At 39.9% G+C, this 25,049-nt stretch overlaps 1 protein-coding gene across 2 annotated transcripts in view; it reads right to left on the bottom strand.

Annotated features, from left to right (window-relative positions):
* MET (MET proto-oncogene, receptor tyrosine kinase) overlaps window positions 1-25,049 on the bottom strand; it is a 129,051-nt gene that overhangs the window by 42,336 nt on the left and 61,666 nt on the right. For both annotated transcript variants that reach the window (XM_081244452.1, XM_081244453.1), the window contains 3 exons: window positions 15,902-16,093; window positions 5,524-5,658; window positions 4,342-4,515 (listed from right to left, as the gene is read on the bottom strand). In XM_081244452.1, coding sequence (XP_081100578.1) covers window positions 4,342-4,515; window positions 5,524-5,658; window positions 15,902-16,093 — 501 coding nt within the window. The remainder of the gene's footprint in view (window positions 1-4,341; window positions 4,516-5,523; window positions 5,659-15,901; window positions 16,094-25,049) is intronic.

The raw sequence follows: 25,049 nt of genomic DNA, 5'->3' as shown, positions 1-25,049 counted from the left end.
TGATATATACCAGCTGGTTAGTTGACAAACTAAATATTTAATATGTTCAATATATTATTTCTATTAGAAGTAGATAAAAACAGAATTGGAGAGAGCCCCACATGTGATCTGTATTGTAGCAATGTTTCTAATTATCTCCCTTGGCATCATTGTACATCTCAGTTCTAGGATTGACTTTTTTTTCCTCAGGCTCAGTATTAAATAAGTAATAGGTTCCTTTTATTATTGCAGGCTCATCTTTGATGTATTAAAAGTAAAACTTGGGCCTCCTTGGTGGCGCAGTGGTTAAAGAATCCGCCTGCCAATGCAGGCGACACGGGTTCGAGCCCTGGTCTGGGAAGATCCCACATGCCGCGGAGCAACTAAGCCCGTGCTGCACCAACTACTGAGCCTGCGCTCTACAGCCCGCGAGCCACAACTACTGAGCCCACGCGCCACAACTACTGAAGCCCACGTGCCTAGAGCCCGTGCTCCGCAACAAGAGAAGCCACTGCAGTGAGACGTCTGCGCACTCCAACAAAGAGTAGCCCCGCTAGCGGCAACTAGAGAAAGCCCGCGCACAGCAACGAAGACCCAACACAGCACCCCCGCAAAAAAAAAAAAAAAGTAAAACTTGAATTCATTAATAAAAATTTGGCAACTGTGATATAAGATAGCATTAGGCTCTTATGAAGTCTATACAGCAACTATTCTTAGGCTAAAACTATTAAAACAAAACAAATTTCTATGTTAAAAATAAGCTTCTCCTCCGCAGCTTTGTGACAATTGAGAAAGGAAATGCTCTTTTGGGGGTACATATTGTAAATTGTGCTGTAAAGTACAATGGTGGGAAAACACAGCACCGCTACAGAGGCAACTCAAAAGCCAGTAAAGGTATCTGCTAAAGACAAGTTAGTGAAAGTGTAAAAGTGATTCTTTTACAATTTAGAAGAGCTTTTAGCAAAATACAAATTTGCAAATATTCCCTTCCCTCCCAAGTAAATGACCACAAACCAAAGTCATACCCTTGTTGCCAAACCCCTTCAAAAGTCTTAGCTTAATGCTTTTACAATAGCTATTTTACCCATGAAATCCATTACACAGTTGTGCCTTTCATGAAAACTTACTTCGTCCCTGTCTAGCCAAATGAGAACTGCTAGAAAAAAAATATCTGTTTATTATTATGTTAGAAATCCAGGAGGAGGAAAAAAAGACATCTAACCCTCCAGGACTCTCTTCAGCCTGAGGCAGTCACACAGCTGCTGTTTCCTCTTTTAATGAGGAGTCTTGCCCACTGAAAACAGCCCAAGGCTGATGTTGGCCTGATCCCCCTGTCTGGATTCCCCCCTTTCTATGTAAAAATTGAAGTCTGTCACTCCACATTCATCACCACTTTCTATATAAGGCAAAGCGATTGGGTGATGATTTCAGAAAAGACACGGAGAGTTGTTCGGTTGGTGTGCTGGCAACAGAAAGGGATACTATAAAACCTCTGCTAGATCATCAGGATTTGAAAAGCCAGCTCTACTTAGCATTCCTCTCCCGGCTGAAATATCAGAGGGGGGCATCTGAGCTTTACTGCCTTAGCTTATGGGGTAACGTTCACTCTTCCAGGGGAAAAGGAAGGATGCAGTCTTGGACTACACACCCTTGGACAGAACCAACAATGGGCTGGCAAACTCTGAGTTACCCTGAGGGTAGAGAAACTCTGTGAGAAGGAAATGAGTGTCCGGCATAAAGCCACAGAGGCTGGGTCTGGATAGGGTAGAGCTAGCCACAAAAGTAGCTACTGTCCTTTCACAGGTGAAAATGATTTAAATGATCATATTTTCAAAACCCATTAGGATATACGTGAGAAAGTTAAAACACCACCACCACCACCACCAAAAACCTTGGAAAATTAAAATTTGTCTCTTCAGTAAATGTCACAAATATATTGGTGGCAGTATATTGCAGGCGTGAGATAAGATATCTCAGGTCCCTCATAAGATATCGCTGTTGCTTCTTATCTGAGTCTTCTGATCAATTAATAAACTGTTTTATTGTCTCACTGGGACTAAACTCTAATCCTACAAGAATGACAGTTTTATCCTAATAAATTCAGAATATATTGGAAAGTGCTCTTCCTTTTCTGAAGCATTTTTCATTGCTCTCTAAGTACAAGATCAGATAACATGTTTGAAACAAAATAATGGGCTTGCAATCCTGAAATATTTCATATGTGGAACTGCAAAGAATTTCAGCCACTGAACATCATGTACCTTGAAAAGCAGGTTGACTTACATTTATTGGAAAGTGAAACTCTACACATTAGCTGGGTTTTGTGCCTGCAGCGTTTAAGACAGATAAGAAAAAGATGAATAATCTGTCTTATTTTTTGCAGTAAGAATGCTAAATGTCATGCTCTAGTGCAGCATGAAATCTTCCTAACAACTATGAACCGAAAGGGATTTATGGAATCAGCTGCATTACGTTTTTTCTAACTGTAGCACCCAAGCCTCAGTGAATTGTGCACGATGCAGTCCAACCTTTTAAAAATTTCCAGCTAGGGTGCTGGAGTTAGGGAAGGTGCGGGGTTGTGGGGGGGGACGTGATTCAAACATTATGAGAGATTCTCTAGTTCTAGAAAATTCTAAAATATTTACTGTTTTTTAACCATTTTAATATAGCTTTCATTACTAATAAAAGGAGGTACATTGGTCAAAATTAAATGTTTCATTTGTACAAGTTCTTAACCTGCTCTTTATTTAAAACATCAGCTTGGCTGTTTTTAAAATGAAATTGTTGTGATTTAATTGCACACACACACACACACACACACACACACTCCCCATATTTCTTTCAGGGAATAGCTGAATTCAGAGGTCTGGTGTCTCAAATTGCCACGGCTACGTGTTTTAAAACGTATAAAACTGCATGTGGTTTTAAAAGTATATTAAACACACAAAAAGTGCATAAATAATACAGTATAGATTTAAATTTGTTTTCTTAATATCTCCTAGTTTATTCTCTAGCTGATCAAGCTGAGTCTTAATAACTGTGTCACACCTAACATAAAATGATTTGGTTTAAAACAGTCACCCGGTACAAATCTTTCCCCAAACCGTAGCTAAATGAAAACAGCCATGCTCTTGGGGGTGGTTCCTGTTCTAACTCGTACACTTTGTTTACTTGGGCTTGAAACAGGCGACCAACCAAGACCTTTAACTTGAATCTTTCACAGGAACTACTTAGTACTAAGTCCAACTGTTCCACATGTAGGCAGAGAAAATATACACTGGTTCCTCACCAGGGAAGTAGCTTCAAGCAAAATGTGTTTGGATCAAGAAAAAAATTAAAAAAAATTGCCATGGAGATTTTCGTAGTGCCAAACACATGCTTAAGTAAATAAGGCAACAGAGAGAGAGTGTGGCTACAACGTCATGGCTGAAGTCCACTTCTAGAAGTTCAGTTCTCTAAGAGCAGGAGGCACTTCTGTCTTGTCTGGGACTGTATCTCCCCATTGTCTAGAAGAGTGCCAGCTGTGTGGTATGCACTCAATAAATGTTTTTGGAATGGATTAAATAATGAATTGGCTTACAGAGTATAGAGGTTAGTGTAGTCACCAGCTGTGCTTTTACTTCTCTTCCAGGAACTTTGAGAGAAGGCACACAGTCACCCATTTGTCCACCATCCACTTGCTTCCCACCTTGCCCTGAGAGGTAACCTCTAGACTCATCAGTGATGAAACAGCCACCATCTATGTGTCAGACAGAACGAAACCTCCTGTTTTGCCTGCTCCAGCATGGCTGGGATCTCTAGCTTGCACGGTCCAGGTTAGGGTTCTGGATTATGCCATGAGTGGATCCCTGTGTGTGATGAAGGCTCATGCATGGGTACCTGGTAGATAAAGCAGCTGGTGAGGAATCAGAGAATGGGCAGGCCAGAAGGGAACAGGTCCCAGTGTGAGGAAATGGAGAGCAGTATTGCTCTCTAGCCACCACTCTTTTATTCACATAGCACTAAGGGAGAGCAACTGCCCAAGGAGAGTGTGAAGCAAGCACTTCAAGCGCAGGGCCTAGGGGCATGTGCCCAAACACCACCCTAAAGGAAAAACCTGGGGGGTAGGATTTCCCTGGTGGTCCAGTGGTTAAGACTCTGTGCTTCCAATGCAGGGGGTGTGGGTTTGCTCCGTGGTCAGGGAACTAATATCCCACGTGCCACGTGCTGCGGCCAGAAAAAAAAGAAAAAGAAAAACGTGGAGGGAGACAGTGCTTGGGCTGATGCCTCACACCTAAATGAGTACATTAATTTTTGAATTTTTCCATCAGTGGGATTTATGATTTCCAAAAAACACACATGACAGCTGACAGAGACTTCTACCTTGTAGATTGTAGGCAGACAGGTCTCTTGAGTCCATGTTCCACCAAGGCATTCCTCCAGTCGCACACATTTATCATGGCACCAGCCACACTGCACAAAGGAAGGGGCGGAGAGGCACTGACTGCAGGACTGGAAATGTTCACAGCCCAAGCCATTCAGCGGGATCTTGGTGATCTGTGAAGACAAGTGATGGAAAGAGCTTCCAGAGGGTTTTTTTGTTTGCTTGTTAATAAAAACTAAGTACATCGAAGATACATATAAATATAATTTTACAGAGTCTGACAGGGATAGCACCTATGTGTGCAATCATGTAATAATGCTTACGTGATTAAAATAAAAAAACCAAATTTCTTTCTTCCTTCCGCTGTTGGCGCATATGTGATAAAAGTTACCATTACTGTCCAGTGAACATAAGCATTACCATGCAATGTTAGAGGTTCTATTTATTGGGACATTTTGCTCTGTCTGAGATGATTTTATTTTTATTATTTTATTAAAAAATTTTTATTGGCGTATAGTTGACTTACAATGTTGTGTTAGTTTCTGCTGTAAAGTGAATCAGTTATACATACAGATATATCCACACTTTTTTTGATTCTTTTCCCATATAGGTCATTACAGAGTATTGAGTAGAGTTCCCATGCTATATAGTAGGTCTTTATTTTCTATTTTATATATAGTAGTGTGTATATGTCAATCCCAATCTCCCAATTTATCCCTCAAGAGAGTATAAATTAAGCTGCTGGAAAACACACTTGAGCTCCCGGGAAATTCTAAGTAAGTTTACATATCATTCTGGCATCAAAATGCACCTCCTCTCAGAGAAAAGGGATTACTGGCCAGCGTCAGATTCCAAGGTACACCTCAGGGTTTATCTGCCTGCACTAGAGTTCTGCCCTTAGGACTGTAATTCTCATTCTGCGTGTTTGTTTTTCTCATTGAGAAATACAGGACAAAAGAAGAAGTTCACATCATGAAGAGGACCTAACATAGGTCCAATCTTCCCTGAGTAAAAATTTAACTTGATTTCAGAAGATCTCTGGAATACTCAGGAAAGAACCTGATAGAAGAGAGGTGAATCCAGACGAAGAGAAAAGTTAAAAAGGACCAGATGACACTGGCTGTAAATATCCACTGAGGAGGAACCGCATTTATGGAACCTTCTTGGGGAACAGGGCTTACCTTCTTCCCAGTGACAACGAGTGTATAGCCATTTTGGTTTAGCGGGTGCTCCACAATTGCTTCTGGAGACACAGGGTGGGAATCCAGGCGAAAATTCACGTGTGGGGTTAATGATCCTGATCGAGAAACCACAACCTGAGAAACAAACCAGAAAGCACCCTTAGTCCAACAAGCTCAGTTTAAATGTACTGTCAGGGGAAAATGTGGACGATAATGGTAATACCAGATTAGACGAGCTCATGGGTATTTGAACTATAGGCCCAACAGTTTATCTCACTGTAAATCAATACGACATCTTCTAATCTCCTGCCTTGAAGACAGTTCATCTGCACCCCCAAGACAGAGTTTTGCCTGTTATCTTTTAATGATTTCTAGGGAAGGAGATCTTCCAGTCAATCAGCCAGCACATGCAGACAAACCCTCACGATTGTATTGGGAACTGGAGGAACCAAAACTCTGCCTAGCACAGAAGACCTCCCTTATGCTACAAGGATTCTGGATTATTTTTTAATGTTTTCTCCTGACCCACCCCACTGAGCAGCTTCCCTTGATGTAATGGAAAGGGTAGTGAATGGGAAGTCTGGAGAACTGGATTTGGTTCCAGTTTTGCTGCTCTTAAGCCATATGTATAGATCTTTTGAGATCAAAGTAGGCCCTCAGCTAACTTTGAAAGGGTGTGCTGTCATTTCTTACAGACCATCGTCCCAGCATACTTTTTTACTTTGATTATAACTAAAGTTCTGCTTCTTGGCCTGGTGTTACAGTAAGGCCTGATGGTTTTAACAATGCCTTGGAAATGAGGTTTGATGATTGGTGTGATTCTTGCTGTTAGGTATTTCTAATTTGGGATGGTTCTCAGCTATATAATTTCCATCTGCCCCATTGCTAGAACCCAGTACTAATGAAGTCCAGGTATAAAATCAGAGGACTATCTGAGATGAACACAGACTACAGGAGAGTTTAGGAGCACTCAGAGGGACTCTCATTCTTAAATAGGGCATAAGGTTGTATCTACAGGAGGGTACAGGAGGCTGAGCATAGCTCTGGGCTTGAAATTGAGTTTGTGAAATTGCCTGACATCCAAATACCCTTTTACATTTCACTGAAAGTGCGTTTATTTGCCATGTGTTTGAAATCATGGGACAAACGTGGGCAGCTGTGAGATTAGGATTAAATAATAAATAACTACTCCATCTACCTCAGCTTTCTTATCCATAAAATGGGAATGAACTGCTTAGTACTCTAACAAACACACAACATACAAATGTTTTGGGGAACCAGTAGTAAATTTTTTCTTCAGTATAATAAAGGAGTCAAGTTGCCTGAAACAATTTGGGAAGATTCCCAAAGTCCCTAATTTGCTCCCAGAGAGTGGACTGTTGATAGAGAAACCAACCACGCTCACACACAGCTATAAAAATTAAACATCATGACATTCTTTTTCTAACATTTGTTCTATCCCAAACACTCAACACTTTCAAAACAACTCCATTAAGCAGGGTGGCTATATTTGCACAGAAGTTAAGTGATGGATCGAAGGTCATTTGGTCAGAATGGGAAAGGATGGAAACTACTGTTATTCCTAAATTTAGGGCCAAATAGTTATTTGTGACTTTTGTAAGGGAAGTAAAAAGAAGTTCAATTACCAGTCCTACCTCCCTTTGGGTGTTGGTTACAAGCAGACTATCAGAAAACCAAAGTTCTATCCCAAATTATCCAGATTTCAGTTAACCAATTTTTCTATCTTGATGTACTTCTGGTTCTCACCACCTCTTGTTTTTCCTACCCCTCACGCCTCCCTGCCCCCCCAATTTTTTCATATTTCCCTGATTGTTGTCAATCACTTCAAACTGAAAAGGTGAAAAAAATTTTCATTTTCTCACACACAAGTAAAAACCAAAACAATACACCAGCCTCTCTTAATAACCTGACTCTGTTCTCTGCCTCATTCTGTGCTTTCTACTTCACTGGAGATCATTCATCCCTCTGAACCTGCCTATAGGTATTTGCGTTTTGTTTCTCTCTTATACCTTCCATTCTATTCAGACCTGCTACATAACAGTCACCTCCTACTACTGTTTTGTCTCCTATCTTCTTGCTCTCTTTAATATCATTTCCCCTATCTATAATAAGCAATCCCTGCTTAATTAATAGGTCATCATCTTTGACTTTATCAACTATCTTAAGCCTATCCAAATATTCATTTCCCAGAAAGGATTAACATTACTCTTTTCATAAAGAAGCTCTTTGCACCTCTGGAACTTGGATAGATTGATTTGGTGCATTACCAGTTAAGACTTTTTGCCTGAAGAACACCATATATGATGGTAACTGAGCCAGGCATTGTGCTAAGTGCTTTAAATGGGTATTTTATTTACTCCTCACAATAATCCTACAGGGTAGGTACTATTGTTTTCCATAAAGAAAAGATGACAGAGAATCTCAGCTAGAAAGTACAAGAGTCAGGTTTCCAAGGAGCTTTATCTCATGCCAGAATCTGTTTGTTTGACCTCTTTTTAAACACTCAACCGATCTACTCTTGGAGCACCAGAGTAAATACCAATAAAAAACTTCAACTCTGAGCTCCCAAGAGCCACTTATGAGTCAAAGCATTAAAACAAATTTCACAATATATTTGTCTTGCCAAATACTCCTTGTTTCTGGAGTATTTGTAATCTTGGCTGCACAAGTTAAGTGTGCCTAAGGAGAAAGACTCCACATCTAAATAGTTTTTGATGGCACAGAGGAAATGTTATTAGTACAGCTGGCAAGCTCAACTTTTGATCATGAGCTAGGATAAGTGTGGCTTGTTATAGAAAAAGGAATGAACCAGAGAAGACAGGAAGGCTGTGTGGAAAGTGAGACGACTGCTTGGAGTTTCAAGCAGAGGTCATATCACAGATGCAAATACAGTTTTAGTTGATCATTAGCCCTTTCTCTGGAGGGATACCTATTGCTATTGTTTCTATCATTAATTCCTCACTTTCTCTTATTGCCAGAATTCTAAATGATTGGGTAACCACTTTAACTCTCAAAATACTCCTGAAGCAATGTCTGCAAGAAGTTAGGAGTTCCTTTTGGTTGTCATGGAGATATTTCTAAGGACAGAATAGAATCCAGCATTTAAATTTAATTCTTATGATAAATCACATGGCAGTCTTAGGACAATGAGTAAGAAATAGAAGACTGGCAACTATCTTTTGAGTTTCTACCGTGCTGACAACTAATCTTTAGTGTTTTGTTCTCAAAACCGTTTTCTTTAATGCTCTTGAAAATACAAGACTAGGGTGAGGGAGTAGGGAGGAATCTGAATTTACTTGACTGCGGTGGCTATGATCTCAAATTACCTGGGGGAGGACAGGGGAAGAAATATATGTAAATATATATGTAAAAATATATATATATATAAAATATATGTAAAAATAAAATAAATAAAATAAAATAAAACCTTGTGGCTAGGGCCATAAATTCATGACCCTGAACAAAGTAATTCTATGTAATATATCTATAAATACATAAAGGCCAGACCTCTTCACCCCACACACAGAGTTCTATTTTTTTTTTTTTTTTGCGGTACACGGGCCTCTCACTGTTGTGGCCTCTCCTGTTGCGGAGCACAGGCTCCAGACGCGCAGGCTCAGCGGCCATGGCTCATGGGCCCAGTCGCTCCGCGGCATGTGGGATCTTCCCGGACCGGGGCACGAACCCGTGTCCCCTGCATCGGCAGGCGGACTCTCCACCACTGCGTCACCAGGGAAGCCCCAGAGTTCTACTTTTGATTAAACTGTTTTAGAATTTAATTTTCTTTAAGAAGGATGAATACAATTTAACATGATATTATTTCTCACATAATGTGAGATACGTGGTTTTTCTCCTCATTTTTTTAAAGTAGACAATTCAGTGGTTTTTAGCATATTCACAGATTTGTGCAACCATCTTCACAACTAATTTTGGAATATTTTCATTACCTCAGAAACCCCACACGCCTTAGGCATCATCCACCCTAGCCCGTCATACCCTCCAGTTCCTGGCAACCACTAATCTACTTTATATCTCTGCAGATTTTCCTATTCTGGACATTTCATGTAAATGGAATCCTACAATATGTGGTCTTTTGTAACTGGTTTCTTTCACTTAATGTTTTCAAGGTTCATCCATGTTGGAGTATGTATCAGTACTTCATTCCTTTTTATTGCCAAATAATATTCCTTTGTATGAATATACTATATTTTATTCATCCATTTATCAGTTGATGGACATTTGGGTTGTTTCTACTTTTTGGCTATTGTGAATAATGCTGCTAGGAACATCCAAGTCTAACTTTTGGTGAGAATATATATTTTCACTTCTGTTGGGTATATACCTAGGAGTGGAATTGGTGGGTCTTACGGTAACTCTATATTTAACCTTTTGAGGAACTGCCAGACCATTTTCCATATGGGATGCATAATTCTACGTTCCCACCAGCAATGTATGAGTGTTCCAATTTCTTCACATCCTTATTGACATTTGTTATTTTCCATTTTCTTGATTATAGCCATCCTAGTAGGTGTGAAGTGGTACTTCATTGTGGTTGGTTTGTATTTATCTGCAAAATGTTTCCTTAAATTAAGTAAAAGACCAGTTTACTTCTGAAGGTTCACAGGCTTCCATCCATTCCTCCTGCCTGAGACTGATACTTGGGCATCACCTGCTCAGCCTCCCAACCAGTTCTCTGAAGAACATACCTCATGGTCAGACAGGACTTTTGTAAAACAGAGATCTAGAGAGGCTGGAGGTGGGGGAGGGGTAGAAGAAACAAAAATGGATTCTCACTAGGAGAAGCAGAGTGGGAGATGCAGCACATTCCCCAGTGAATTGAGAGAGAAAAAAAATGTAAGTGAAGGAGATGACACCATTAATAAACAAACTGGGTTATAACTGGATGTGAACTTACAGATCCAGGAAATGAGTCTGCTTTCTCTCTAGTTTCTAGAACAGATCTGGCACATAGTAGGTCCAAAAGGCATATCTATTCCTTAAACATATGAATAGATTGAAATAAGAAGACTACTTAAGCCTTGATGAAGGGATGGGTTTTTTAATGCTCCAGACATTTAGATAACCTTCAAGAGTTTGGTTTGCATTTTCAAGGTATGGCTTCTGATGCCTTTTGCAATGGACTGAATGTTTGTGTCCACCCCCCCCAAGTTCATATGTTGAAATCCTAATCCCCAGTGTGATGGTGTGAAGAGATGAGGCCTTTGGATGCTGCTTAGGTCATGAGGGTGAAGCTCTCATGAATGAGATAAGTGCCCTATAAATGGGACTCCAGAGAGTTCTCATGCCCTCTTTCCACCATGTGAGGACACAGTGAGAAGATGGCAATCTGTGGACCAGGAAGCAGGCCCTCACTAGACTCCAGATCTGCTGGCACCTTGATCTTGGAATTCGCAGCCTCCAGAACTGTAAGAAATAAATGTTTGGTTTTTTAAGCCACCTAGTCTATGGTAATTTGTTACAACAGCCCGAACTGACTAAAACACCAGCTATAGGTTTATATCTTAAGTATGTGAGAGAAATTGGTATTTGTTTAGAAAGAAATCAGATATAAAGAGTTTTGTTTCAACCAAGGTAAACATCTAATTTTCTGGAATTAAAAAAATGAAACATAAGAAGTGGAAATTGCTGATTGGTGCTGACAACTCAAAATTAGAAGTAGTAAGACAAAGTACCAGGTGGCAAAAGTTGAATTAAATGAAACTTTGCTCTGTTCTTTCACTCTTTTTGGTAAGTGGGCACAAGAGCTTCTATACCAACCAGACACTACAAAGGCCAGGGTATGTACAAAAAGTAAAACAATTTTTTTAATGATTATAATACCGATGTGTATGTGTGTTTCAACTTTTTGAAATGAGTCAAAGTGAGTCAAAATGAGTCAATACCAAACAGAGAACTTTGTAAAAAATTTCAAGCATCTAAAAACCAAATAAGCTAGTAAATTTGTAAAAATTTAAAAAAATCCAATACTTTCAAATCAGTATTCCAAATACAATGGTTGTAGGATTTGCCAATCTATATATAGAGTATATCTGTCTGAATTTTGAAAAAACTACTGATAAATATATTTCCTGTTTTAAAATGTCTCTCCATTTTTTCAAATAAGCACCCGAACAAGAAATTCCAGTTATTCCCTGCTACCAAAAAAACCAAAACAAACAAAAGGTTAGCACTTTCCCATGGTTTCAAATATGTATGGTGTTTGAAATTTCTATGCTATAACAGTTTATAAGATATATATATTTCAAGACCATGCATTAATTCATTTTAGGAGACTATATATGAGCTGGGCTTAATTTTTTGTTATGGACATAACTCTGAAATCATTATTTACAATAGGTTCTTTTTCTCCCAAAAGAAATTTCAGAACCCATGAAGTATATTTTCCTCTAAAGAAATATAGCAAAGCTACCACTCTTTAGATATGTAACTAAATCAATGATGTACACCTTAAAAAAAGGCAGATGATATTTTTATCTGAGCATTTTATAAAGGAGACGGGTAAGTTAGCAATCAAGTTCAAGCTTTGTTTGGCTGTGTCTCTGCAGGCTGCTCACAGCATTGATGAGTTGATGATCTGTGTCTATATAGTCTAAAATAGCAGTAATCCCAAATGAAATGTATGCTGCAGGCTTCGAGCACAAAGCACTGACATGCCATGATGGCAGCACAGGAGCTGAAGAAATTTAGAGACAGGAGGTCAATAGATGAATCGATTCTTCTTACTAGAAGTGAGTAATTATTGTCAAGTTCACTGATTACTAACATAATCCTTTAAGTAATGGTCATAAGTAATGATCATGAGCTAACGATGTCTTTTTAGGTGGTCCCTACCTCTTGAAGTTTCTTGCTTAAGACCAACTAGTCCAGTTAAGAGGCACAAGAGAAAAGGGGTTATCGGTGGTAACAGCATCAAGGAACTGGGGAGAGGAGAAAGGGTGATGGGAGAAGAGCAAGGATAATGCCAAAGAACCTAATGAAATCTGTGACAGTGCTCAGGCAGTGGCCACTGTATATAGACAAGGTAGCTGCCCAGTGAATGTGGAGCTGAACTTGCAACAAGTCTTGAAAGTGCCTCCCCACTCCCACCCCACCCCCATCCACTTGCTCTCCCCAGCCTGACAGTCATGCACAAATATTTTAATAACGATGCTTGCATCTAGAGATTAAAGGCCTTATATAAGTGCTGTAAAAAAAAAATCAAGCAAGCATTGTTTTTGGATGTAGATTAGATGAGGAGCTCAGAAGGGGAGATGTGGGCAATCCCTGTGATTAGTCCTGTGATCTTCATGAGTATCCTGCTTCCCTCTCCCATGTAGCCCTGCACACTGTGCTCATGTTCCCCAGCCTTGTTCTTTTCTACATCCGCTCTGCCTCCAAAATTCATAAGAAGGCGTGTTCTTACTGTTTACTTATACTATCTCAAACATTGCTTATCATATTATTTTACTTCAGAGCATCCCAGAGTGATCACCCAAATAAAAACTGTTTTTGAAATCTATATCTACACTGACATAGCTCTACAGATAGACTTGAATGTATGTACACATTAGTATATTTAGACATAGCTGCACCTGTGTAAGTTACACGTTTAAATGTTAAAAACATGTCAAAAATGTCTTCTCTTCCATACGTATAATATTGTTAGCTAAACAATATAATTCTTTCTAATCAAATAACCACTGTGAAATACCTGATTCACTTTGCACCCGACAGCTGGGGCTGAAGCTTGTATTCCCAGCCAGAGTTGAACATAAGCACAATAGGAAAGGCAGAAACAGCTGCAAACTCTTGGGAGAAAACATTTGCAAAGCAACTTTGCCTTTAGGCTTCAGGGTAGGAAGGAAGTAAAATCATTTTTCTATTCCTTTTCATGTATGGCAGCTGTCTTTGGGAAAATTATGTCCCTTCTATATTGTAACAGAAACTTCATAGTATTATTAAAACACGGGTTGTAGAAACTTAGGCTTGGCCCCAGATTCAGCACTTCAGTGCAGTCAAAACATTTACAGAACTTGGTAGGTTACTGCTTGGATAGATTAAGCTGGATGGTCCCCAAGTTTCTGCTGCACTCCTGACTCCGCCTCCACATTATTTGCTGTAAACAAACTGGATTTCAGTGATGTTGATTCTTTGATCCTTTAAATGGTTTAGGTTTATTTACATAAAATTTTACTAAATGGAATTCTTCTGGGCAAGTGTCAGAGAAATAGATCCTCTCTCTGTGGGTCTCAGTAGCCCTGTGTTTTTTATGTCTTTGTTCTCTCTACTCTTCGTGTCAGATACATGTTTCTATTTCCCCTACTGAAATTTTAGTTCCTCAGAGGCAGGTTCTGTGTCACTGCTTCCTTAGCTGCACTTACTTGCCTAGTAAAGCAAAGTTAGTACGTTCTTGATACATATTTGATGAATTAAGAGCCACCTGGTTTAAAAAAAAATCAAGGATAGCAGTGCTTTTCATAAAATAAATATCTACTTATATACTTATTTTCATCTTTGGTGTTATGGATGCAAAGGTGTACTATGGCTTCTTTTATGAAAATGCTGGGAGACAAGAATAAAACATTTGTTACATTTTTAATAGAAATGTTAAAGCATTTCTATTATAATGAGACTGATGTATATAACATATCACTTGGGTTGTGAAATCTGTCACACAGTAGAATTTACTTAGCTATTAAAGCGATCTATCTAAAAATGGAATTTTATTAGAACTTTATAATCTGGAAATAGGCCAGGAACCTTATGATGTGAAAAAGTGTCAGACCTAAAGTGACTGTAGAAAGCTTATTAATATGGAACTGGATTGGTGAGGTATTAGACAATTAAGAAAAAAAGAAAAGCAGAAAAAAGATAAAGGGAAGCAAATCAACATAGTAAACACAATAGGAATTCAATAGATGAATTCAGTCATCCTCCTTCAGATTTTTCTTGGAATTCTACAGAATAACATCAATGTAAACTAAAAACACATATAAATACTACATAACAAACCCATTTTACAAGGATAATAGATATGATCATATTTCAAATATGTTAGAGTGCTTGCCTGTGTGGGAGGAGACTGGGCATCTCTCCTTCACATTTTGAGGAGTTAAGGACAGCACTGAATGCTCTGAAGTGGGTGAATAAGAACACTGGGCTGGGGGGGCGGGGTGGGAGAAAAAGTGTAGTTAATTGTGAAGCAATGGGAGGAGGGGAGACCAAGTGTGGGATTATTTAGATAACAGGATCTACAATATATGATTCATTTTGAGGTGGGAAAGTTTTATTTACACGTTTCATGATTTTGAAAAAATTCCACCATGCCCACTAGTACAAGAAAAACATTTGATCAGTACCCAGACTGCTACAAAGACAGTGGTAACTTTTAAAAAATATATTTGTTAAAGAATACAGGTAGAGAATGTATAGATGGGCAAGTCTTAGGAAAACATCATCGTCCTCAATTCGTTTACTAACAGTCATTGCTGGACTGTGCTGTTAATTATGTCAGACGATTATGAAATAAACATTCTTCTTTAAAAGAAATTTCTAGTCTTTGAGGAAAGTCAACATTTCCATAGATACCATCGTCACTGTGTATTAACCAAGAATCTACTAATGAACTCATGTTGAAAGCACTACCAATAACTATTAAAGGAGTAAAACAGACCCAACATGAGAGCATTTTTATTTCTGCAAAGTTCTAGGGTTCTTGTATCTAGGGGACACGATAACTGCAAGTCTGAAATGTGAACTTTTATTGTATGGAAATACTGTTGCTATCCATTAAAGGCATTTCTTAACAAAATCCGGATCTTTTTTTCCCAGTGTTTGCACTTTTTTGTGTCTGACCCCATCATTTTGCAGAATCAGGAGAACTAGAGTTACAATGGGATTTTGATGATAACGTCCCTTCCTAACTCCTGCCAATATTTCTCAATGATGTGAATGTTTCTTCTCATGGAGACGCACGGTTCACACAATAGCTCTCTTTTGATCCGTAGCTTCCCTTGAAATAGGAAAACATCGCCTGGAAGTGCTTTAATTGTTTCATTTTATTTTCCAATCATGTGATAGAAATCATGAATGGAAAAAAAAAACCCAAACCATTCCAGGCAAGAAAATTAAAGCAACCACATTTAAACTGAAAGCTTTAAGAATTTAACAACGAAAAAAGGCCATACACTTCATAAAAAGTGGACCAAGCTTCATTGTTTTGCTTTCAGTCTATGCCTCTAGCTTCCACTGTGATGTTCACTTACAGTATTTGCAAACACCTTACTGTAAAAAGAGAAGGAAATTAATTGCATAACACCGGATAAAACAGACACAGCCACTCTCAGAAAGTATGTACCTGCATGAATCGACCCTCTGACGTTCCAAGATTAGCGATGGTGAGGTCTCCTTTAATAAAGGTGGATATAGATGTTAAGAGGACTTGGTTGAACTGGCCCATGAATAAGTCAACACGCTGCAAAGCTGTGGTAAACTCCGTTCGGTATTCGTCACTGCGCGCTTCGCAGCCTGATGAATTTCTCAAAAGTGTCTGGAATAAAATATGGTCATAGAATTAATGTGAGTCCAGATGTGAGCAAGCTATTAAGAAACTTTTTGGTGTGTCTTTTTAGAGCTTGGAGGGAATAGCAAGGATAATAGACAGTTTGCAAATAGACAAATAGTCCCAGAGAGGCAGAAACAATTCTAGTGACCTAAATGACTCTAGTATCAGTAGGTGCTGCTGTGTATATATAGACTCTAAAACTAGGGGCAAATCTTTCCCTCACAGTTTGTATCACGATTTGATATGTACGTACATAAAAATGGAACTTAGCTGGTGCTAGTAAAAGAAAAACAAAACTATGAATGTTTCAGGCCTGGACATGAAGGTAATGCTTCTAGCAGGCAAGTCCAATGAGATGAATATCAACTGGAATAATCATAAATGTCAGAATCACACTAGGACATTATATTTTAAAATGTGTTCCTTTGTGCATTTGTGCGCAGCGGGGTGGTGGGGATAATTCATGGGGAAGCAGCAGAGCACAGACTCCAGACCTAGGTGCCTGCATCAAACCCTGGTCCTTAATGGTTACTCGTTGTATGTAATTTCTATAACCTCCCTCTGTTTGTGAATTTCATGTTATCTCTGTTACAGTTCCTCCATTTGTAAAATTGAGAGAATTACAGAAATGTACTTACCTTACAGAGCTGTTGTAAAGATTAAATGAGCTAGTTTACAGAAATCTCTTATAATAGAACCCAGCACAGAGAACATAGAGTATTTGTCCTCATTATGGTGAAAGGCTCAAAAAATGTAAAAGTTGTACATCAAATGCTTTGTTAACTAGCTAACTAAAAGGCAATTACCACCAAATCAGGTATTTATCTTTTAGCTTTAACTCTAAGTGAAAGGATTTAAAGAATATTGTTCACTAACACATGACAATTTAAGTACTATGGATCCTTCCCTTCACCTCGACACTTCAGTCTGCTGGTCTTCCTTCTACTACTTCTCAGATTGTAACATTTGTCTCCTTTGCAGGACCATCCATGCTTGCCTGTCAATGTTAGAGTTTCTCAAGGCTCCATCCTAGGGCTGCTCCTCTGCTCACTCACTCTTCATACTCCCCACCCAGGATATCTCAGTTTCACTCTATTTAGTTGACACTCACATTTGTACCTCCAGGCTAACTTGCTCCTCTGAGCTGACTGTGCATTTATCAAACTGCCTATGAAATCTGAACTCAGATGTCTCAAAGACCTCAGGCTCAACATGACCAAAGTAGAAACCACAATCTTCCCCCATGCCTGACCTTGTGATATAATGCACCCCAGCAAATGGCTCCACCATTTCTCCAGGTGCACAAGTCAGAAATCTAAGTGTCATCCGTCATTCCTCCCCATACACAGTTCATCACCGATTCCCATCAATTGCACTTTCTAAATATCTCCTGGGTCTCTACAGTTTTCTCTATCTCTACCACGGCAACCTTTATCGAAGGCACCTCCATCCTTTCCTGGACTATGACAATGGCTTCTTAACTGGACCTGCCCCGTCCAATCTCATCCAATCTCTTTCAAAGTCTATTCTCCACACTGCAGCCAAATTTTCTTTTTAAACCACAAATCTCATCATGTCACTCTGCTTAAAACACTGAACATTTCCCCACTGCTCTTCGGATCAAGGACAAAACTTTTAACATGCCCCATTGGATCCTGCATCATCTGGTTCCTGCTCAAATTCTCCAGACTCACCCTGCACTGCGTTCTTCCTTGCTCTCTATGCTCCAGTGAGCTGGCCTTCTCTTAGTTCTCTAAATAGCCATGTGTCCTCCATGACAGGGCCTCTGCACATGCTGTTCCCTCTGCCTGGAATGCTCCTTCCACCTCCATTCACCTTGTTAACTCCTATGCCTCCTTCAGATCTCAGCTTGTCATCAGTTCCTCAGAAGGCCTGCCCTGACCCCAATATCTAGGTCAAATGCTTCTATTATAGACTGTCATAATACCATTTACTATGTGAAATAGCACTCGTTATAGCTGCAACTACTATTCGCTTGTGTGATATAAGAGTGATGTGAGACTTCTCCCAAGTGGCTCCCTGTCTTTAGGGACCCTGCTTGTTTACCACTGTATTGCTAGTAGTAGATGAAATATCACACATAGTAGATGTTTAATAAATACTAACTGAATGAATGAACAAGTAAGTAAATCAGTTATGGGTAGATGGGGAATGAGTGTGAAGATATGAACCAATATTACTAAAGCTATTTTTTTTTCAGGAATAGGGATAGTTTATGAGTTTATAAGGGACAAATGGACTGACTCACCCCAACTGTCCTGAAAAGATAATTGCAAATTGGTAACTTTGGGGCAGATAATGGGGGGCAAGAAGGTGTATAAAGAAGACAAAGTCTAACTTGAAGAAAGAGAGAAAAAGCTCAGTTTTACACATCTTTGTATGTAGCTACAAGTCCAGGAAAATGATTTGAAGATTAGAGATTTTCTATTATTGTCCTATTGTATTTGTAATAATCAGAAAGTTGTTAGAGCATATTTCAAACCAATTTTGTGCTTAAGAACAAACTGAAATAAAAAATTTAGTCACCCTTATGTAAAATAACCTTACTCCTTAATGTCAAATTTCTGTCACATAGAATGCAAAGTTCTTACATCTATTAACTTTTATGGTTAAGTATCACCTAACATCCTGTTTTACATAGCAACAACTATTTTTTTATTTTAAATGGTGATAAGTTAGCAAACAGAGAGTCTCAGAGATGCTAAACCTATGACTTTTAATAAGATGTTGTAGTTCTAGACATTTTTTGATATATTTGTGAGTGCTATTTTACTATTTAATTAGAAACTTTTCTTCACTAAAGTGCTATAGATTGCTCTGAGGAGTAGCAGATAACCGAGATGTACTGTCAGTTCAATAGTTACCAATTAATTGGTAATTAAGTTTCCATTGGTGATCAATCATCCATTTTGCAGAGAGTGCTAGAACCAGGGAAGCTTCTTAAAGGAGCAAAGGACATTTTTAAATCAAAGGCCTTATGAAGTATTCCGTTATAGAGGTGGCTGCTCTTCAGAGTCAGCTTCTGTGATTTTGTTCATTTCTTGTTCTCACTTTTTTCCTATGTCTAGGTGGCATTCTGGGAACTTTAAAGCCTCAGACATGACTTGTGGTTCGGTGCGGTGGAGATATGATGGATTCATCAGGATACAAAACAATTGGCAAATTGTGGAGTAGAGTCTTAGGTTGTAAACTAGTAGCAGCCTACTATCAACAAGAGTCCAGGAATTGTCTCATTTATCTTTTATCCCCACTGTGTACGCTGCCTAGCACACTGTAGGTATTTAACAACTGCCTGCTGAAAAATTAATGCATTTTCAAAGTAACCAGGATAAAGCTCATTTGCCTACCCAGCTTGCTTTGTGGTCTGCCTTGCTGAATAGGGCGAGCTGGAGAACAGAGGTTCAGATGCATCTCAGAGTGTCTGCAAACCTGCAGGACCTCACTGATCTTTTCTAAATGAAGGGAGAGAAACAGGACCAGAACTTTAGCTTCTATGTGTCTGTTTTCTCACATGTAAGGCTTAATAAGTGTAGAACTCTGCATCAGAGTTAATGCATATTTATATTCAACACTTCAAGGCTTCTCCTTTAGGAAACAGTAAGGTCTCTAAATGGTACTTCCTCAAGGACTGAGAGGGATTCCTGTCCCCCACCCCCCCACAAACAAATTCCAAAGTATAGAAACACTGAACAATGTTGGAATAGGATGTACAGAACTCCTTGATCTTAAAAAATTGTGCAATGGAGCCAAAAACCAAACATCATGTCAGGGCCAAGTGGCATTCAAATTTCAGAAGCCAGGGGACCCCAACCTTTTTCTTTTTCATTTTCTCCACAGCTGAGATCTGCAGGAGAGGGGCACTAACTTCGAGGAAAACGTAACATTCCAGTGTTCACTGCAGGAGAGGGGGACTACTCCTTGTCTCTTCCTGCTGAGAATCCTGATAAACTCGACGCCTGGGGTCAGGGTGGCAGGAACTGGCTTACAGAGCTGCAGGCTGTCGTTATGCTTGAATAGTAGATCTTTAACTATTAGAGGGAGCTTTGGTTTAAAATCTCAGCATTGCAAACGTAAAGTATCCTGTAAATACTCCATCTGATTCACCATGTCCCTTACAGATAACTAGTTAATGTGTTTGTTGCTCATTTGTGCAGGAAAGATGGGGTGACTCCTCATCACTTTACACACAGTTCCTGGTGTGATGTTAGAGTGGGATCCCGTCCAGCTGGAAGAACTACAGACCCACTGCCGGGGGTCTCCTTGCCACTCGTGCTTCTCTTAAAGCCAAAGGTCTCGTGTTTTGGGGTAAAAGTGAACGTAGCTGGTGAAAAGCAGTTCTCTGGTACAACAGCTGCTTTGGGGCACTGCAGAAGAGCCTACAGAGAAAGTTTTCCCCCAGCACCAGTTGAGAAGCCAGACTAATGCTCTCTCTTTGGTAACAAAGGGAGGAAGAAGGAAGGAAGGAAGGAAGGGAGGGAGGAAATCAATCTTTACCCTGCACCTACACTGTTCCAGGCACTGAGCTGGGCATTTTCACGTACAAGCAGACTCACAGCAGCCCTGTGAGGTTTTATCACACTGAGTTTCAGGAGGAGACGCAGGGCAGCCAAAGGCGGCCACAGGTTCACACTGGAACAGGCATTCGAATTTAATTCTCTCTGACTCTCAAGCTCATGAATTGCTTTTGCTACTGTTTACTATTCTGGGCAAAGTTCCGAGAGTTGTACAATTACAAAAATGGAAAGGGCCTTAGAGACCATCTTATTCCAGTCCCTCACTTTATGTATGAGAAACTGAAAGGTAGGGAAGTTGTAACTCTAAGAGAGTTGGAATCACTTAACGAAAGTTATCATTTAACACGTAAACCCACAATGCTTCAAAGAAGGAAATGTATTGATAGATTTGCCCACCCCTGATTCCTTTTCTGAGAGAAAGGCTGGAATTAATCATTATTCTCTGGACCATGGCACAGAGATGACCACTAGCATTTTGGGCTGTTCTAGTTAGCATGGCTCTCAAATTTACCTCTTTGTCACCTATTTTGGTTAACGAACATTACGGTGTTTCCATCCTGGTCACTTGAAATTTCAGCCATCACCAACTCCTCTTTCTCCAGCATCTCTCACATCCAAGCAGTTGCTAGGTCTCGCTCAACTCTGTCTGCAGTGTCTCTCCCGTGCAGCCCTCCAGTCACCCCTGCACGCCTGCCCCAGGATAGGTGTTCCTCACTGGCCTTCCTGTCTCCCATCTCATCTGCCTTGAAGCAGTTACTTCCTTCTTCAAAATTTTAATTGCTTCCCAAAGGCCTGCAGGAAAAGTCCAGTCTCCTTAGTATGACATCCTAACCTGCCTTGATTAACGCGCTTATTCTTTTTTCCACTAAGGCATTAAGATTTTCCATTAAGAAGGTCAGGTGACCATCTAGGACACCATGGGGATCTCAGAGTGACTATCCTGACACAAAACCCATCCCATTTTTGGATTCTTGCATTTACTTTGGCAGCTGATGGCCCCCTCCCACTGGCCACTGACACCCACTCCCTGCTCATGTAAACCCGAAGCCTGGCTCTCTCCTAAAGTCTCTCTTTACGATGTCTTTTGAATGACAGAAGTAATGTGTTTTGGGACTTCCCTGGTGGTGCAGTGGTTAAGAATCCGCCTGCCAATGAAGGGAACACGGTTCGATCCCCAGTCTGGGAAGATCCCACACGTCGCGGAGCAACTAAGCCAGTGCACCACAAATACTGAGCCTGTGCTCTAGAGCCCGCAAGCCACAACTACTGAGCATGTGTGCCACAACCACTGAAGCCTGTGCGCCTAGAGCCTGTGCTCTGCAACAAGAGAAGCCACCGCAATGAGAAGTCTGCACACTGCAACAAAGAGTAGCCCCCGCATGCTGCAACTAGAGAAAGCCTGTGCGGCAACTAAGACCCAACGCAGCTAAAAAAAAAAAAAAGAAGTAATGTGTTTTATTGGATGGGGGAGGGGAAATAGTGACAAAGAATAAGAACAGTGGATAGTACAAGGGCACAGGAAGATACCATAGAGCTCAAGATATTTGAGTCAAGAGGGAAAAAGAAATAAGAAATAAAATCATCCAGTACAATATGTTGTTTAGGCATATACACATGTGTAGCACAAGTAAAGGCAAGGGAAAGATGAGCAAACAATTCACAATTGCCGTTTACCCACTTTTCTGGGGCAGGAAGGTAGGAATAAGACTGGGTGGGACACATAGGGCCTTCAAAGGCATTGGTAATTATTCTTTTTTCAGCTTCGTGGTAGAGAATCAGTATTTGTTTTATTTTTCATATACACTCACAACACATACATGTATACAGTACATTATTCTTTTGTATATATTACTATATCATTATAAAAATAAACTTTAAAAGAAAACAGTGAATAAATGGGAGGTAAGAAAGTGAAGAGAGCCAATTAACTACTCTCTCCACCCCAACTTTTTTTTTTTTAACATCTTTATTGGAGTATAATTGCTTTACAGTGGTGTATTAGATTCTGCTTTATAACAAAGTGAATCAGTTATACATATGCATATGTCCCCATATCTCTTCCCTCTTGCGTCTCCCTCCCTCCCCCCACTCTATGTGGTCACAAAGCACCGAGCTGATCTCCCTGTGCTATGCGGCTGCTTCCAACTAGCTATTTTACGTTTGGTAGTGTATATATGTCCATGCCACTCTCTCACTTTGTCCCAGCTTACTCTTTCCCCTCCCTGTATCCTCAAGTCCATTCTCTAGTAGGTCTCTGTCTTTATGTCCGTCTTGCCCCTAGGTTCTTCATGACAATTTTTTTTTTTTTAGATTCCATATATACGTGTTAGCATACGGTATTTGTTTTTCTCTTTCTGACTTACTTCACTCTGTATAACAGACTCTAGATCCATCCACCTCACTACAAATAAATCAATTTCGTTTCTTTTTATGACTAATATTCCATTGTATATATGTGCCACGTTTTCATTATCCGTTCCTCTGTTGATGGACACTTAGGTTGCTTCCATGTGCTGGCTATTGTAAATAGAGCTGCAATGAATATTGGGGTACATGACTCTTTTTGAATTATGGCTTTTTCAGGGTATATGCCCAGTACTGGGATTGCTGGGTCATATGGTAGTTCTATTTTTAGTTTTTTAAGGAACCTCCAAACAGTTCTCCATACTGGCTGTATCAATTTACATTCCCAACAACAGTGCAAGAGGGTTCCCTTTTCTCCACACCCTCTCCGGCATTTATTGTTTGTAGATTTTTTGAGGATGGCCATTCTGACTGGTGAGAGACGATACCTCATTGCAGTTTTTTTTTTGTTTGCGGTACGCGGGCCTCTCACTGTTGTGGCCTCTCCCGTTGCGGAGCACAGGCTCCGGACACGCAGGCTCAGCGGCCATGGCACATGGGCCCAGCCGCTCCGCGGCATGTGGGATCTTCCCGGACCGGGGCACGAACCCATGTGCCTTGCATCGGCAGGCAGACTCTCAACCACTGCGCCACCAGGGAAGCCACCTCATTGCAGTTTTGATTTGCATTTCTCTAATGATTAATGATGTTGAGCATTCTTTCATGTGTTTGTTGGCAATCTGTATATCTTCTTTGGAGAAATGTCTATTTAGTTCTTCTGCCCATTTTTGGATTGGGTTGTTTGTTGTTTTGATATTGAGCTGCATGAGCTGCTTGTACATTTTGGAGATTAATCTTTTGTCAGTTGCTTCATTTGCAACTATTTTCTCCCATTCTGAGGGTTGTCTTTTTGTCTTGTTTATGGTTTCCTTTGCTGTGCAAAAGCTTTTAAGTTTCATTAGGTCCCATTTGTTTATTTTTGTTTCCATTTCTCCAGGGGTTGGGGCAAAAAGGATCTTGCTGTGATTTATGTCACAGAGTGTTCTGCCTATGTTTTCCTCTAAGAGTTTGATAGTGTCGGGCCTTATATTTAGGTCTTTAATCTATTTTGAGTTTATTTATTTATTTATTTATTTATTATTTTTTTTTTGCGGTACGCGGACCTCTCACTGTTGTGGCCTCTCCCATTGCGGAGCACAGGCTCCGGACGCGCAGGCTCAATGGCCATGGCTCATGGGCCCAGCCGCTCCGCAGCATGTGGGATCTTACTGGACCGGGGCACAAACCAATGTCCCCTGCATCAGCAGGCGGACTCTCAACCACTGAGCCACCAGGGAAGCCCGAGTTTATTTTTGTGTATCGTGTTAGGGAGTGTTCTAATTTCATTCTTTTACACGTAGCTGTCCCGTTTTCCCAGCACCACTTATTGAAGAGGCTGTCTTTTCTCCACTCTATATTCTTGCCTCCTTTATCAAAGATAAGGTGACCATATGTGCATGGGTTTACTTCTGGGCTTTCTATCCTGTTCCATTGATCTATCTTTCTGTTTTTGTGCCAGTACATTACTGCCTTGATTACTGTAGCTTTGTAGTATAGTCTGAAGTCAGGAAGCCTTATTCCGCCAGCTCCATTTTTCTTTCTCAAGATTGCTTTGGCTATTCGGGGTTTTTTGTGTTTCCATACAAATTGTGAAATTTTTTGTTCTAGTTCTGTGAAAAATGTCAGTGGTAGTTTGATAGGGATTTCACTGACTCTGTAGACTGCTTTGGGTAGTAATGCTGATTCTTCCAATCCAAGATCATGGTATATCTCTCCATCTATTTGTATCAACTTTAATTTCTTTCATCAGTGTCATAATTTTCTGAATATAGGTCTTCTGTCTCCTTACGTAGGTTTATTCCTAGATGTTTGATTCTTTTTGTTGCAGTGGTAAATTGACATGTTTTCTTAATTTCACTTTCGGATTTTTCATCATTAGTGTATAGCAATGCAAGAGATTTCTGTGCATTAATGTTGTATCCTGCTACTTTACCAAATTCATTGATTAGGTCTAGTAGTTTTTT

The sequence above is a fragment of the Mesoplodon bidens genome (assembly GCF_964165515.1).
Source record: "Mesoplodon bidens genome assembly, chromosome: 9".
Taxonomy (NCBI): domain Eukaryota; kingdom Metazoa; phylum Chordata; class Mammalia; order Artiodactyla; family Ziphiidae; genus Mesoplodon; species Mesoplodon bidens.
This window is presented reverse-complemented; position numbering and strand designations above follow the sequence as displayed.